The 14,741-nt window shown below is 40.0% G+C and overlaps 1 protein-coding gene across 5 annotated transcripts in view; it reads left to right on the top strand.

The window, feature by feature from the left end:
* The window catches only part of CDK14 (cyclin dependent kinase 14), a 618,912-nt gene that overhangs the window by 472,936 nt on the left and 131,235 nt on the right, over positions 1-14,741 (top strand). For all 5 annotated transcript variants that reach the window (XM_073809735.1, XM_073809734.1, XM_073809736.1 and 2 more), the window contains one exon: positions 12,820-12,883. In XM_073809735.1, the coding sequence (XP_073665836.1) occupies positions 12,820-12,883 (64 nt within the window). The remainder of the gene's footprint in view (positions 1-12,819; positions 12,884-14,741) is intronic.

Genomic DNA, 14,741 nt, shown 5'->3' with positions numbered 1-14,741 from the left:
CAAGCTGAGTTCTGCTGAGCTTCTTCACAAGTTTCATATAGGACTTCTCACTGAGGAACCAGAAAAAAATCTTCAAGAACCTAAAGTAGTACAGCTGTGAAGCAATCATGATTTGAGAGACGTTGTATGTGTGGACTTTCAGAGTGTCAGTTTCAAAATCATGGAAGTTACTTGGTTGTTCTCCATTTCCTTAGAGCCATTGCTAAGTCACTTTGAAATCATCAACACTACAGTAGAGCTCCCAGCTCAGAAAACAGAAAACTCCAAGCTGGGAACCCAGCACGTTCCATCCCCATCATTTCATTAGTATAGATGTGTGTGAGCTGGGTTTATCCACACTCGATAGGCCAGAATCCCCCTGCGCTAGAGTCTCTGTTAGAGACCTCCCTGACTTCTGGATGCAGGAAAGCTATTAGGATTCCTTGTTCTACTTCAACTACAGGCGTTGTTCAAGGAAAGCCCAGGGACTCATTTTTAGCAGCCCTGGGGCCTGTGCAAAAGCAAAGACTAGCAAATGTGAGAATTAGTGGAACTATTAATAATTTGGAAGGGCAAGTCAATGTTTCTGACAGACACTAATTCTTGAACTCTGAGCTCTGGAAGTTTAGAATTCACTTTTCTTCTGTTATTTGCTGTCTCAGCAGAGAGGCCCTCTTTTTCTCAGCATCTTCCTCTGCCCATCATAGGGGCTGAAATGATGGGTGGGATTTATGCTGTACCTGTGAGCACATAGGTAAGACCAGAAGAGTAAGTTTGAGATCATTAAATTATAGTTCCTCAGAGTCAGATAGTATAAACCTCTACTGAGAAGGTGAGATAGTCCCTTGTTTTTCTTTTTTTTTTTCTTTTTTTTGGTCACACTGTACACTTTTTATTTTTTTTTAGAGAAACAAAGTGAACAGTTTTATTTACGACACTATTTACAGTCACCTTTCAGCATCTTAATATTCTAAGGTAGTATATAATGATTTACATAATTTCTCTCTATAACATTATAATTTGCTTCAAAAATCTTGATTCCAGAAGAAAATTCTTATTACTTAACATGAATCCCTATAATATTTATTATAAAACTGCCAATTCTACTATTAATAATAGAGTAATAAAGTCAGTAATATGTCTGTGTAATAATATGCAGTGAATAACAGTTTATCTTGTCATCAACTTAATAAAGTCCGAACATTCCCAAAGCAACCAGAATTTTGAGAATTACAGAGTCTGGATATCAATGCTTGCAATTGCCCAGGTGTTCGCTAGAAAGCTAGTACAAACTGGCACTAACATTTTTAAGTGACTTTGGGAATCACTTTTACATATAAAAAATTCAATTAAAAAAATAAAAGAAAAATATATGGTATTCCAAGCATTGTTCCTTATAATATTTCAACTTGTTGCATTGATTAAAATATAACCTGAGACAGAGTAAAACTGTGTTCAGCAATTTCCAGAAATACATATAGTATCCATACATATGAAAAGACCCACCTCAATAAAACAAAATAATATTTAATATTTCAACATTCAGAAGTATATGAATGCATTAGAAAATGTCTTTAAAAGCTACATAATAAACTAGTAATTAACTCAGGAGAGGGATCTAGCTTTGATTAAGGTCAAAGGTGAATTTTTAATTTCTGTTGATTTTTTTTCAGAGATCAAATATATATACATATTTTTTTAGACAGTAAATATGCTCTATGTTTGCTTCTTTCCAATAGAATACATTTGATCACTTTTTTTTTTTATACAGCAGGTTCTTATTAGTCATCCATTTTATACACATCAGTATATACATGTCAATCCCAATCGCCCAATTCATCACACCACCACCACCACCCCCCGCTGCTTCCCCCCTTGGTGTCCATATGTTTGTCCTCTACATCTGTGTCTCAACTTCTGCCCTGAAAACTGGTTCGTCTGTACCATTTTTCTAGGTTCCATGTATATGCGTTAATATACGATATTTGTTTTTCTCTTTCTGATTTACTTCACTCTGTATGACAGTCTGTAGATCCATCCACGTCTCAACAAATGACCCAATTTCGTTCCTTTTTATGACTGAGTAATATTCCATTGTATATATAAACCATAACTTCTTTATCCATGCGTCTGTCGATGGGCATTTAGGTTGCTTCCATGACCTGCCTATTGTAAATAGTGCTGCAATGAACATTGGGGTGCATGTGTCTTTTGGAATTGTGGTTTTCTCTGGGTATATGCCCAGTAGTGGGATTGCTGGGTCATATGGTAATTCTATTTTTAGTTTTTTAAGGAACCTCCATGCTGTTCTCCATAGTGGCTGTATCAGTTTACATTCCAACCAACAGTGCAAGAGGGTTCCCTTTTCTCCACACCCTCTCCAGCATTTGTTGCTTGTAGATTTTCTGATGAAGCCCATTCTAACTGGTGTGACGTGATACCTCATTGTAGTTTTGATTTGCATTTCTCTAATAATTAGTGATGTTGAGCATTCTTTCATGTGTTTGTTGGCAGTCTGTATATCTTCTTTGGAGAAATGTCTATTTAGGTCTTCTACCCATTTTTGGATTGGGTAATATGTTTTTTTAATATTGAGCTGCATGAGCTGTTTATATATTTTGGAGATTAATCCTTTGTTCATTGATTTGTTTGGAAATGTTTTTTCCCATTCTGAAGGTTGTCTTTTCATCTTCTTTATGGTTTCCTTTGCTGTGCAAAAGCTTTTAAGTTTCATTAAGTCCCATTTGTTTATTTTTGTTTTTATTTCCATTACTCTAGGAGATGGATCAAAAAAGATGTTGCTGTGATTTATGTCAAAGAGTGTTCTTCCTATGTCTTCCTCTAAGAGTTTATAGTGCCTGGTCTTACATTTAGGTCTTTAATACATTTTGAGTTTATTTTTGTGTATGGTGTTAGGGAGTGTTCTAATGTCATTCTTTTTTTTTTTTTGCGGTACGCGGGCCTCTCACCACTGTGGCCTCTCCCGTTGTGGAGCACAGGCTCTGGACGCGCAGGCTCAGTGGCCATGGCTCACGGGCCCAGCCACTCTGTGGCATGCAGGATCCTCCTGGACGAGGGCACGAACCCGTGTCCCCTGCATCGGCAGGTGGACTCTTAAAAACTGCGCCACCAGGGAAGCCCTAATTTCATTCTTTTACATGTAGCTGTCCAGTTTTTCCAGGACCACTTATTGAAGAGACTGTCTTTTCTCCATTGCATATCCTTGCCTCGTTTATCATAGATTAGTTGACCATAGGTGCATGGGTTTACCTCTGGGCTTTCTATCTTGTTCAGTTGATACATGTTTCTGTTTCTGTGCCAGTACCATATTGTATTGATTACTGTAGCTTTGTAGTATAGTCTTAAGTCAGGGAGTCTGATTCCTCCAGCTCCTTTTTTTTCCCTCAAGACTGCTTTGGCTATTCGGGGTCTTTTGTGTCTCCATACAAATTTTAAGATTTTTTGTTCTAGTTCCATAAAAAATGCCATTGGTAATTTGATAGGGATTGCACTGAATCTGTGGATTGCTTTGAGTAGTATAGTCATTTTCACAATATTGATTCTTCCAATCCAAGAATATGGTATATCTCTCCATCTGTTGGTATCCTCTTTAATTTCTTTCATCAGTGTCTTATAGTTTTCTGCATAAAGGTCTTTTGTCTCCCTAGGTAGGTTTATTCCTAGATACTTTATTCTTTTTGTTGCAATGGTAAATGAGAGTGTTTCCTTAATTTGTCTTTCAGATATTTCATCATTAGTTTGTAGGAATGCAAGAGATTTCTGTGCATTAATTTTGTATCCTGCAACTTTACCAAATTCATTGATTAGCTCTAGTAATTTTCTGGTGGCATCTTTAGGATTCTCTAGTATAGTATCATGTCATCTGCAAACAGTGACAGTTTTACTTCTTCTTTTCCAATTTGTATTCCTTTTATTTCTTTTTCTTCTCTGATTGCTGTGGCTAGGACTTCCAAAACTATGTTGAATAATAGTAGTGAGAGTGGACGTCCTTGTCTTGTTCCTGATCTTAGAGGAAATGCTTTCAGTTTTTCACCATTGAGAATGATGTTTGCTGTGGGTTTGTCATATATGGCCTTTATTATGTTGAGGTACGTTCCCTCTATGCCCACTTTCTGGAGAGTTTTTATCATAAATGGGTGTTGAATTTGTCAAAAGCTTTTTCTGCATCTATTGAGATAATCATATGGATTTTATTCTTCAATTTGTTAATATGGTGTATCACGTTGATTGAATTGTGTATACTGAAGAATCCTTGCATCCTTGGGTTAAATCCCACTTGATCATGGTGTATGGCCCTTTTAATGTGTTGTTGTATTCCGTTTGCTAGTATTTTGTTGAGGATTTTTGAGTCTATATTCATCAGTGATATTGGTCTGTAATTTTCTTTTTTTGTAGTATCTTTGTCTGGTTTTGGTGTCAGGGTGATGGTGGCCTCATAGAATGATTTTGGGAGTGTTCCTTCCTCCGCAAGATTTTGGATGAGTTTGAGAAGGATGGGTGTTAGCTCTTCTCTAAATGTTTCATACAATTCACCTGTGAAGCCATCTGATCCTTGACCTTTGTTTTTTGGAAGATTTTTAATCACAGTTTCAATTTCATTACTTTTGATGGGTCTGTTCATATTTTCTATTTCTTCCTGGTTCAGTCTTGGAGGGTTATACCTTTCTAAGAATTCCATTTCTTCCAGGTTGTCCATTTTATTGGCATAGAGTTGCTTGTAGTAGTCTCTTAGGATGTTTTGCATTTCTGCAGTGTCTGTTGTAGCTTCTCCTTTTTCATTTCTAATTTTATTGATTTGAGTCCTCTCCCTCTTTTTCTTGATGAGTCTGGCTAATGGTTTATCAATTTTGTTTATCTTCTCAAAGAACCAGCTTTTAGTTTTACTGTTCTTTGCTATTGTTTTCTTTGTTTCTATATTTCATTTATTTCTGCTCGGATCTTTATGATTTCTTTCCTTCTACTAACTTTTGGTTTTGTTTGTTCTTCTTTCTCTAGTTCCTTTAGATGTAAGATTAGATTATTTATTTGAGATTTTTCTTGTTTCTTGAGGTAGGCTTATATAGCTATAAACTTCCTTCTTAGAACTGCTTTTGCTGCATCCCATAGGTTTTGGATTGTCATGTTTTCATTGTCATTTGTCTCTAGGTATTTTTTGGTTTCCTCTTTGATTTCTTCAGTGATCTCTTGGTTATTCAGTAACGTAGTGTTTAGGCACCATGTGTTTGTGTTTTTTACATTTTTTCTCCTCAAATTCATTTCTGATTCATAGCATTGCGGTCAGAAAAGATGCTTGATATGATTTCAATTTTCTTAAATTTACTGAGGCTTCATTTGTGACCTAAGATGTGATCTATCCTGGAGAATGTTCCGTGCGCCCTTGAGAAGAAAGTGTAATCTGCTGTTTTTGGATGGAATGTCCTATAAATATCAATTAAATCTTTTGGTCTATTGTGTCATTTAAAGCTTCTGTTTCCTTATTTATTTTCATTTTGGATGATCTGTCCATTGGTGTACGTGAGGTGTTAAAGTCTGCCACTATTATTGTGTTACCGTTGATTTCCTCTTTTATAGCTGTTAGCAGTTGCCTTATGTATTGAGGTGCTCCTATGTTGGGTGTATATATATTTGTAATTGTTTTATCTTCTTCTTGGATTGATCCCTTGATCATTATGTAGTGTCCTTCCTTGTCTCTTGTAACATTCTTTTTTTTAAAGTCCATTTTATCTGATATGAGTATTGCTACTCCAGCTCTCTTTTGATTTCCATATGCATGGAATATCTTTTTCCATCCCCTCACTTTCAGTCTGTATGTGTCCCTAGGTCTGAAATGGGTCTCTTGTAGGCAGCATATATATGGGTCTTGTTTTTGTATCCCGTTCAGCAAGCCTGTGTCTTTTGGTTGGAGTATTTAATCCATTCACTTTTTAGGTAATTATCGATATGTATGTTCCTATGACCATTTTCTTAATTGTTTTGGGTTTGTTTTTGTAAGTCCTTTTCTTCTCTTGTGTTTCCCACTTAGAGAAGTTCCTTTAGTATTTGCTGTAGAGCTGGTTTGGTGGTGCTGAATTCTCTTAGCTTTTGCTTGTCTGTAAAGCTTTTGATTTCTCCATCGAATCTGAATGAGATCCTTGCCTGGTAAAGTAATCTTGGTTGTAGGTTCTTCCCTTTCATCATTTTAAGTATATCATGCCACTCCCTTCTGACTTGTAGAGTTTCTGCTGAGAAATCAACTGTTAACCTTATGGGAGTTCCCTTGTATGTTATTTGTCGTCTTTCCCTTGTTGCTTTCAATAATTTTTCTTTGTCTTTAATTTTTGCCAATTTGATTACTATGTGTCTCAGCATGTTTCTCCTTGGGTTTATCCTGTATGGGACCCGCTGTGCTTCCTGGACTTGAGTGGCTATTTCCTTTCCCATGTTAGGGAAGTTTTTGACTATAATCTCTTCAAATATTTTCTCTGGTCCTTTCTCTCTTTCTTCACCTTCTGGGACCCCTATAATGCGAATGTTGTTGTGTTTAATGTTGTCCCCAAGGTCTCTTAGGCTCTCTTCATTTCTTTTCATTCTTTTTTCTTTATTCTGTTCCACAGCAGTGAATTCCACCATTCTGTCTTCCAGGTCACTTATCTGTTCTTCTGCCGCAGTTATTCTGCTATTGATTCCTTCTAGTATAGTTTTCATTTCAGTTATTATATTGTTCATCTATGTTTGTTTGTTCCTTAATTCTTCTAGGTCTTTGTTAAACATTTCTTGAATCTTCTCGGTCTTTGCCTCCGTTCTTTTTCCGAGGTCCTGTGTCATCTTCACTATCATTATTCTGAATTCTTTTTCTGGAAGGTTGCCTATCTCCATTTCATTTAGTTGTTTTTCTGGGGTTTTATCTCGTTCCTTCATCTGGTACATAGCCCTCTGCCTTTTCATCTTGTCTATCTATCTGTGAATGTGGTTTTTGTTCCACAGGCTGCAGGATTGTAATTCTTCTTGCTTCTGCTGTCTGTCTTCTGGTGGATTAGGCTATCTAAGAGGCTTGTGCAGGTTTCCTGATGGGAAGGACTGGTGGCAAGTAGAGCTGGGTGTTGCTCTGGTGGGCAGAGCTCAGTAAAACTTTAATCCGCTTGACTGCTGATGAGTGGGGCTGGGTTCTCTCCCTGTTGGTTGTTTGGCCTGTGGGCTCTTTGGTGGGGCTAACGGCAGATCTGGGAGGGCTCACGCCAAGGAGTACTTCCCAGAACTTCTGCTGCCAGTGTCCTTGTCTCCATGGTGAGCCACAGCCACCCCCCCCCCCCCGCCTCTGCAGAAGACCCTCCAACACTAGCAGGTAGGTCTGGTTCAGTCTCCCCTGGGTTCACTGCTCCTACCTCTGGGTCCCATGTGCACACTGCTTTGTGTGTGCCTTCAAGAGTGGAGTCTCTGTTTCCCCCAGTCCTTTCCAAGTCCTGCAGTCAAATCCCTCTAGCCTTCAAAGTCTGATTCTCTTGAAATTCCTCCTCCCATTGCTGAACCCCCAGGTTGGGAAGCCTGATGTAGGGCTCCGAACCTTCACACTAGTGGGTGGCCTTCTGTGGTATAAGTGTTCTCCAGTCTGTGCATCACCCACCCAGCAGTTATGGGATTTGATTTTGCTGTGATTGCACCCCTCCTACCATCTCATTGAGGCTTCTCCTTTGTCTTTGGATGTGGGGTATCTTTTTTGGTGAGTTCCAGTGTCTTCCTGTCAGTGATTTCCAGCAGTTAGTTGTGATTCTGGTGTTCTCACAAGAGGGAATGAAATCACGTCCTTCTACTCTGCCATCTTGGTTCAGGCTCCCCTTGTTTTTCTTAACAGATGCTAAAAGTTCAGGAAATCACAGAGACACCCTTTGGGAACTGTATACATGTCAATATAGGGAAGGGAGACCATTTTGGAGCTGCTGTTTTGGTATTTGCTTTCTACAAATGTATGTACGCTAAATGTTTTTCTTGATCTTAAATCCCTCTCCCAGGATCCATATCTGTATTTCCATCTGTCCTTTAAAGGCCCTTTGTCTTGACCTGCAGGTATTTCTAACATTTAATAGGCCCAGAACTAAACTCATTGCCCTCAGCTCCCAAACGTGCATTCTTGATTTCAGCTCTCTTGTTCCCTATCGACTGGCTCTTAAACAGTAAGAAATGCATTTTACATCATGACTCACAATGCACACATACATATGTACATGCACAGATATAACATGAAGAAAAGTTGAATAAAATGTTGCTTCATAAAAACAACATGCATCTTTACTGTGTCTGTTACCCTCTGACATCTTCTCTTGGATTTCATCTTTTGAAAAATGCTGATCTGAACACTCTAAATGAAATTTACTGTCCTCCAGTGGGTCATGTGACCTGCAGTTTGTGACAACTTGAAAGAGAGAGAAAATGCAGTCAGTCTTCATGCATTCAGTATCTGGCCCTAGCCTCCCATCCCATAACCCAGCCAACAATAAAGCCCACGAAACTTCGTGCTGTTACCCAGACACACCATTCATTCGTTCCTTCATTCATTCAACATTTACTGTGTGCATGTTTGGTACCAGGCACATGGTAGGCGCTAGGGATCCAGAGATAAATGTCATGGTCTCTACTTGGAGGTCCATGGTCCGGTGGAGAGACAGATGAGTGATCTAACGCTTATGAGGCAGTGAGTGTTCCTATAATGGAAGTCTGCACAAAGCCCTCAAAGAACACAGAGATCATAGCAGGTAACTTGGACCATAGTCCAGGAAGTCTTTCAGGAAAAGGTGACCCATGAAGCTAGAAACAGAGGTAGGAGTTAACCTGGCCAGTGGAGACAGGGCATTCCAGAAGAGGAAACCACCTTGGGAAGGCATGGGGTCAGGAGCATCATGAGAACTTAAACAATGGAGTTTTTTGTTTTTTTTTCGGTACGCGGGCCTCTCAGTGTTGTGGCCTCTCCCGTTGCGGAGCACAGGCTCTGGACACGCAGGCCCAGCGTCCATGGCTCACGGGCCCAGCCGCTCCGTGGCATGTGGGATCCTCCCGGACTGGGGCACGAACTCGTGTCCCCTACGTCGGCAGGCAGACTCCCAACCACCGTGCCACCAGGGAAGCCCGGAAAGCTCTTTTGATTGGAGAATGGCGAGGGATAAGCTCCGCGGGCAGGGTTGCTTTATAGGGCGGGGCAGCGGGGGGGGGGGGGGAGGCGGAGCTCTCGAGGGGTGGGCGGGGCTGCACGGCTCAGGCTCCAGATCATCGCGGTGCTGGGCGCAGCCTCTCTGCACACAGCCCGCCACCGCCATCTTGAATCGCGTCATTCCATGCTCGGTGCTTCTGCGCACGGTCCCAAGCCGAGGTGTCGGCAGGGCGGTTCTGCACCAGGAACTTTGGGCCGAAGGGCTGGTGTGAGGCCTCTGCCCGTGGCTCCCGGTGAGCAAGTGAAACTAGACGAAGCGCCAAGGCGAAGAAAAAAGGTTAGACTTTATTTCATTACCTAGATACTATTTTTATTCCCTGGGAATTGTTAATGGGCTCTGCCGGTGACAGTTACATCTTTAGGGCACTTTACAGTTTACTGTTACATTTATTTTATTTTTATTTTTTTTGCGGTATGCGGGCGTCTCTCTGCTGTGGCCTCTCCCGTTGCGGAGCACAGGCTCCAGACGCGCAGGCTCAGCGGCCATGGCTCACGGGCCCAGCCGCTCCGTGGCACGTGGGATCTTCCCGGACCGGGGCACGAACCCGTGTCCCCTGCATCGGCAGGCAGACTCTCAACCACTGCGCCACCAGGGAAGCCCAAGATTATTTTAATATAGCCTTTCCTTATAACCAGAATACTCAGCTGTCCCTCCCCTTGGGCCCCCCCCCCCCCCACTTTCTTTACTTGGCCAACCATCACTCTGTGTTCCATCTCCCAGTGAAAGATCCTCTCCTTGGCAGCTTTTCCCCACCCCAGGTGGCCTCAAGCACACCCTGCTTTGGGCTCTTGCCCCCTTCTCCTCACACTTCTGAGAGAGCTCTTCTTATGTCTAAGGCAGCTCATCACCGTCCCACTCCTCTGTCTCACCAGAGTAGGAGCGAGCGCCTCAAGGCAGAGCCCAGTCTCATCCTTCTGTCTTCTGTGATGAACACAGTAAATGTTAACTGAGTGCAGAGATGAACCAGCAAAGGGACAGGGAGACATACAAGCCACGAGCACAGGTTTAAGGCGAAGCAGCTTAAATGAACACATAGAGGACTTTTTTGCATATCACAGCATGTTGTTTCAAGACTGAGGGTGACCTCAGATATTAGAAGCCTGCTTATTTACAGATATGGGGACCACACTTTAAATGTTGAGGCACACATTTTACATGTTGAGATGTAATTATCTTCTGCACTGTTTTTTTGTTTTTTGGGGGTTTTTTTTGCAAAAGATTATTTTTGACTTTTAGAGAGTACCTCTTTTTCCTTCTAACTTCAAAGTATCTTGGTAGTGGAATTTCTTAGTTATTAATACAAAGGAAAATCTGACATCAGAGGCAATACACACCCACTTTCCCTAGTGCACAAGTAGCCTATCCTCTCTAAGCATACATTTAACCCAAATTGCCTTTCCCAAAAAGGCTTTTACAGGAAGCAACATTGACTTCTAATTTTTCTTTTCCTTTGCCTACTTTGTTTCCTGTGCAAATGGCCTAGGAGTTGTTGACAGGAGAATAATTTGAGGTGTGGAATCTCATCAGTCAATGCTATAATAACTCAAAAAAAGTCTGATGTATTTTTTCTTTGCAGGTAATTTTTATGGGATGGCCATAGTATTTGATAATTACTTTGAAACAGAACACTGGATCTGGATGAGGGTAGTGCCTTTGAAAAAGCTTTGTTAACATAAACATTGTAGAAACAGGTACAGTCAGGGTATCAATCATACTTTTACTAGGAGTGAGAGAACAAGTTACACGTTCTGGCTGGACTTTTCATTGTTTATAAAACCTTAGAGGGTCTGTTTCATATGTGATGGATTTGTCATGATCAAGATGTGATTTTGAGCTGAGAGTTTCTCCCTTTAGTTGCTAAAGTTTAATACTGTCAAACCCCTTTGTCCTTCATGCAGAATTCAGTGGGAGCTCAAAAGAGGAGCATCCCCCAGATGAGCTGTGTGCTGCCCGCACACCTGACTGTCTCCCTCTCTTGAAATAATGATCAGAATTAGTGGAAAGAAAGGAGGACATGCCTTTTGCAGAGACACTGTTGTCACAGTTGTTTATATCACGCTTGTCTTTGTCTCTTTTCCTATCTTACAACTCTTGGAGCCCTCTCTCACCTATCGCCTTGCATCCCTACCTAGCCCATCAATAGTGTGACCTTGTTTATGTAGATCTGCCTGTTAATGTTAATTAGTGCTTGCAAGAACTGTATTGTCTGATCCCCTGAACACTGTGTTCACACCCAGTGTTTCAGTGAATTCCGTGTCTCAGTGAGGAACGTAATACATGTGTTTATTAACCCTGATTCGCAGGAGCAGGAAGCAGTGAGTGAGTCACTTGCTGTATGTGTGCCCCGCCTTGCCTTCACAGCCCTGTACCCGCTAGGAAGTCTATGCATAAAGAGCCAGAGCTCTGTATTTCCTTATTGCCTAGTAGTATCTGCTAATCCTCAGAGATGAATGAATAGGTGTCATTTCCCCCCATGATGTCTGCCATTCCTCCAGCTTTGCCAGCTTCTGGCTTTATCTCTTCCCCTTTCTAACTCATTTGACTGTCATATTGGTCCATCGTAGTCTGAGTTACAGCATTTGGCACTGACCCCCAGATCAGGGAATCCCTATGGAAAAAGTGGGTGGGCTGGATTCTCCTCCATTGCTGGCACCTCCTTGACCTGACCCCATTATCTGTGGGTGCTTTGAATAGTATCTGATCCTTACATAGTGCTTACTGCATACCAGGTAGTATTCTCACACAGATGAAAAAGGTGCTGTTATCATCATCCCTAGTTTACAAAGGAGGAAATTGAAGCTCGATGAAGTCCCATGGCTAGTAAGTAGGGGATCAGAGGAGTCTGTCTCCATGATCTGGGCTCTTAAACCTTTCATCTCCACTGTTCTCCATCAGTGATTTACCATGATCATTGAGTATAATAGCAATAGATGATGGAACTGAAAATTCGAATAAAGTGTGCTCGTTATACGTGAATCGGAATTGCCTTTTAATGCCTTTGACCAGATCAAACATTGTGGGGATAGAAAAGTAGATGCGGAAAGAAGCTGGAAGTATGGATAGAGAGAGACAGTGTAGGGAGAACAGTATTTGGGGATGAGGAAACTATATATCATGTGACTAGAGATGTTAACTCTAACAAATAGTATGGCCAGTGAAGAATGTGAGCATCCCAAGCTGTCTGTTGTGCTTCTTTGAAACATTCTGATGCCCAGACAGAGGATGTGGGGGAAGAAATGACAGAATTCTTAGAACTGTTAAATGATGACACGTCTGATACTAGAGTGAAGGATAAAAGCTCATGAAAGAATCATGAGGGACACATACATACTTTATTCAGTTCCATGAAGATGACAGCTCATTCTTTGAGTCGTAAGCCTGCTTACTAAGTTTGGAGTTGATAAAATGCAGCAGATTTAACTTGTCTTACCGCATTCAGCTGCATTTGTTAAAACACAGACATTCAACTTGGGTGGCTCTTTAGCTGGGTTTGTTTTACTGAAATAAAATCCCTGGCACACGATAATGGGGAAAAAAATCCAGAGTTTCATCATATGCAGTGTACTGTTTTCTGCACTGGAGAATCTTGAGTGCTTTGGAAATAATAAGTCTGTTTCCACAATTTCCTGCTCTCCACTAGGTTCTTGGAACGCCAAATGAGGACACGTGGCCTGGAGTTCATTCTTTACCACATTTTAAGCCAGGTATGTTTCACTAATTACAAATGACTAAGTGCTTCTGCTATGAAAAGGGTGAATATATAAATATTCCCCCTCGAGCTAATATATTACCTGGGAAAATTCTGGTTACTTTTGCCATTGTGTATTCAACCTCTTATTGGAGTTGTCCTTTGGTTTTCACAGTTTATTTGTTGGCAAAGATAGACTGAATGACAACCCTCGTGAGAGTTTTCCACCCTATGTTCTTCGTTTGATTTGACTGGCTAATCTTGAAGTAACCTTTCATTTCATCAACAGTTAGACTAGCATCCATGTCTATAAAGACAAACTTTAAATCAAGCTACTATAATCCATCTGTGTGACTTCTAGTAATAATACTAGGGAAAGTATTACATTGTAAAAAGGAAAAATCATATTTTTATTTATTTTTTAAAACTCTAGTAATACATGATCAATTAATTTGAGTTTAAACATATAAAATGTTTTGTATGTTCAACATTCCATCTTTTTTAATGTTAAATATTTAAACCCCTAAACCAGAAAATCTGAGGGAAAATGCAGAACTTTTATATAAAATAAGTTGTCACTTTTTTCTTACCAGTAGGTGGCAGTCAAGAAACTCTCAGTTTTAATAATTATGCTTAATGGAAGAAGAATCTCAGAATGGGCTATTTAATTTTTATAGGAGGGATGAAAGGTTTGGAATTTAATAAAAATTAGTGGAATGAATTATTGTAAAATAATCTTTTTGTTTTTTCTTCTTTTCTTGTTCACAAAACATGGATTATAAAATGCAGACCTACCATTAAATTACTGAAACGGATTTTATGGAAGATCTAATAGTCCATTATTTTATGAGGGAAAAGAGCTATGAATAATTACTGTTACAGGATCCAAGTATATTCTTTTTCTCCCCTTCCTGTCTTTTGGGGGACCATCAGGAATAAGTTATCAATCCCAAAGAATGACTGGGTTTAGAAACTATTGTTACTCTTAATATTTTTCTTCTGAAAGTACACCATGTGCTGAGAATTCTTTTATTTTCTTTGGCTGCCCCAAGGACCCTTTGCACTTTCACTGAAAATTCTAAATAACTTCTATGTTATGAAAGACTATAGATACTTAATTTAAGATGGGTTTTTTTTCTTTTTCTTTTTTTTTAACTAAACAAGAAGCATCCTCTAAGTGCTCTCACTAATGGATTTTAAGTGAGAACACAGCTCTTTATAAACGTTCCAGGTGTGGGTTCATAAAGAAGCCTAACTTCCTCATGTTAATATCTAAAATCTTAAGTCCTAGGGAAATAAAGCAGAGGAGAATGTGAAAAGGGTGTAAATGAATAAAGTTGATGCAGAAAGGAACAATTAAGATAGTCATTTGGCCCACCAAGTTTCTAGAGGAGAAAACATGGAGTATTTGGTTTATTTTGGTGTGAATAGAATTTATCTTAATAAGCAACACACAAAAGCATTTTTTAAATGTGTCTGGAAAGTACTATGATGTAATGCAAATTGAACTAACAGATTGGGAACTTCATGAGATCAGAGGCTGTGACTAGTATGTATTTTGGTTCAATGAATGTCTGCTGCTCTGAATTTTATTGAATGTTTAAAACACATTATTTATGTGACTCTTCTGGTAGGCATATATAAATTAGGGTGTGTTTATATGTATATATATAAGTTATTAATATTATGTACAAGTGCAACCACAGACACATAATATATAAAAGGTAATGGGGGTCCAAAAGAATAACGTGTTTAGATGAATGTAAGGCATGGGTGCTGACTAGCAAAAAAGATACTCCAGGCAGTGCTTGGTGCTTGTGGATGAGAGTAGATGTGGTAAATGCTTCCTGAGTTGCCCTGAGAGGAGTCAAGGA

This window comes from Tursiops truncatus, chromosome 9, assembly GCF_011762595.2.
Source record: "Tursiops truncatus isolate mTurTru1 chromosome 9, mTurTru1.mat.Y, whole genome shotgun sequence".
In the NCBI taxonomy this organism is placed as follows: Eukaryota; Metazoa; Chordata; class Mammalia; order Artiodactyla; family Delphinidae; genus Tursiops; species Tursiops truncatus.
The sequence above is the reverse complement of the archived record's forward strand: the minus strand, read 5'-3'. Positions and strand labels throughout refer to the sequence as shown.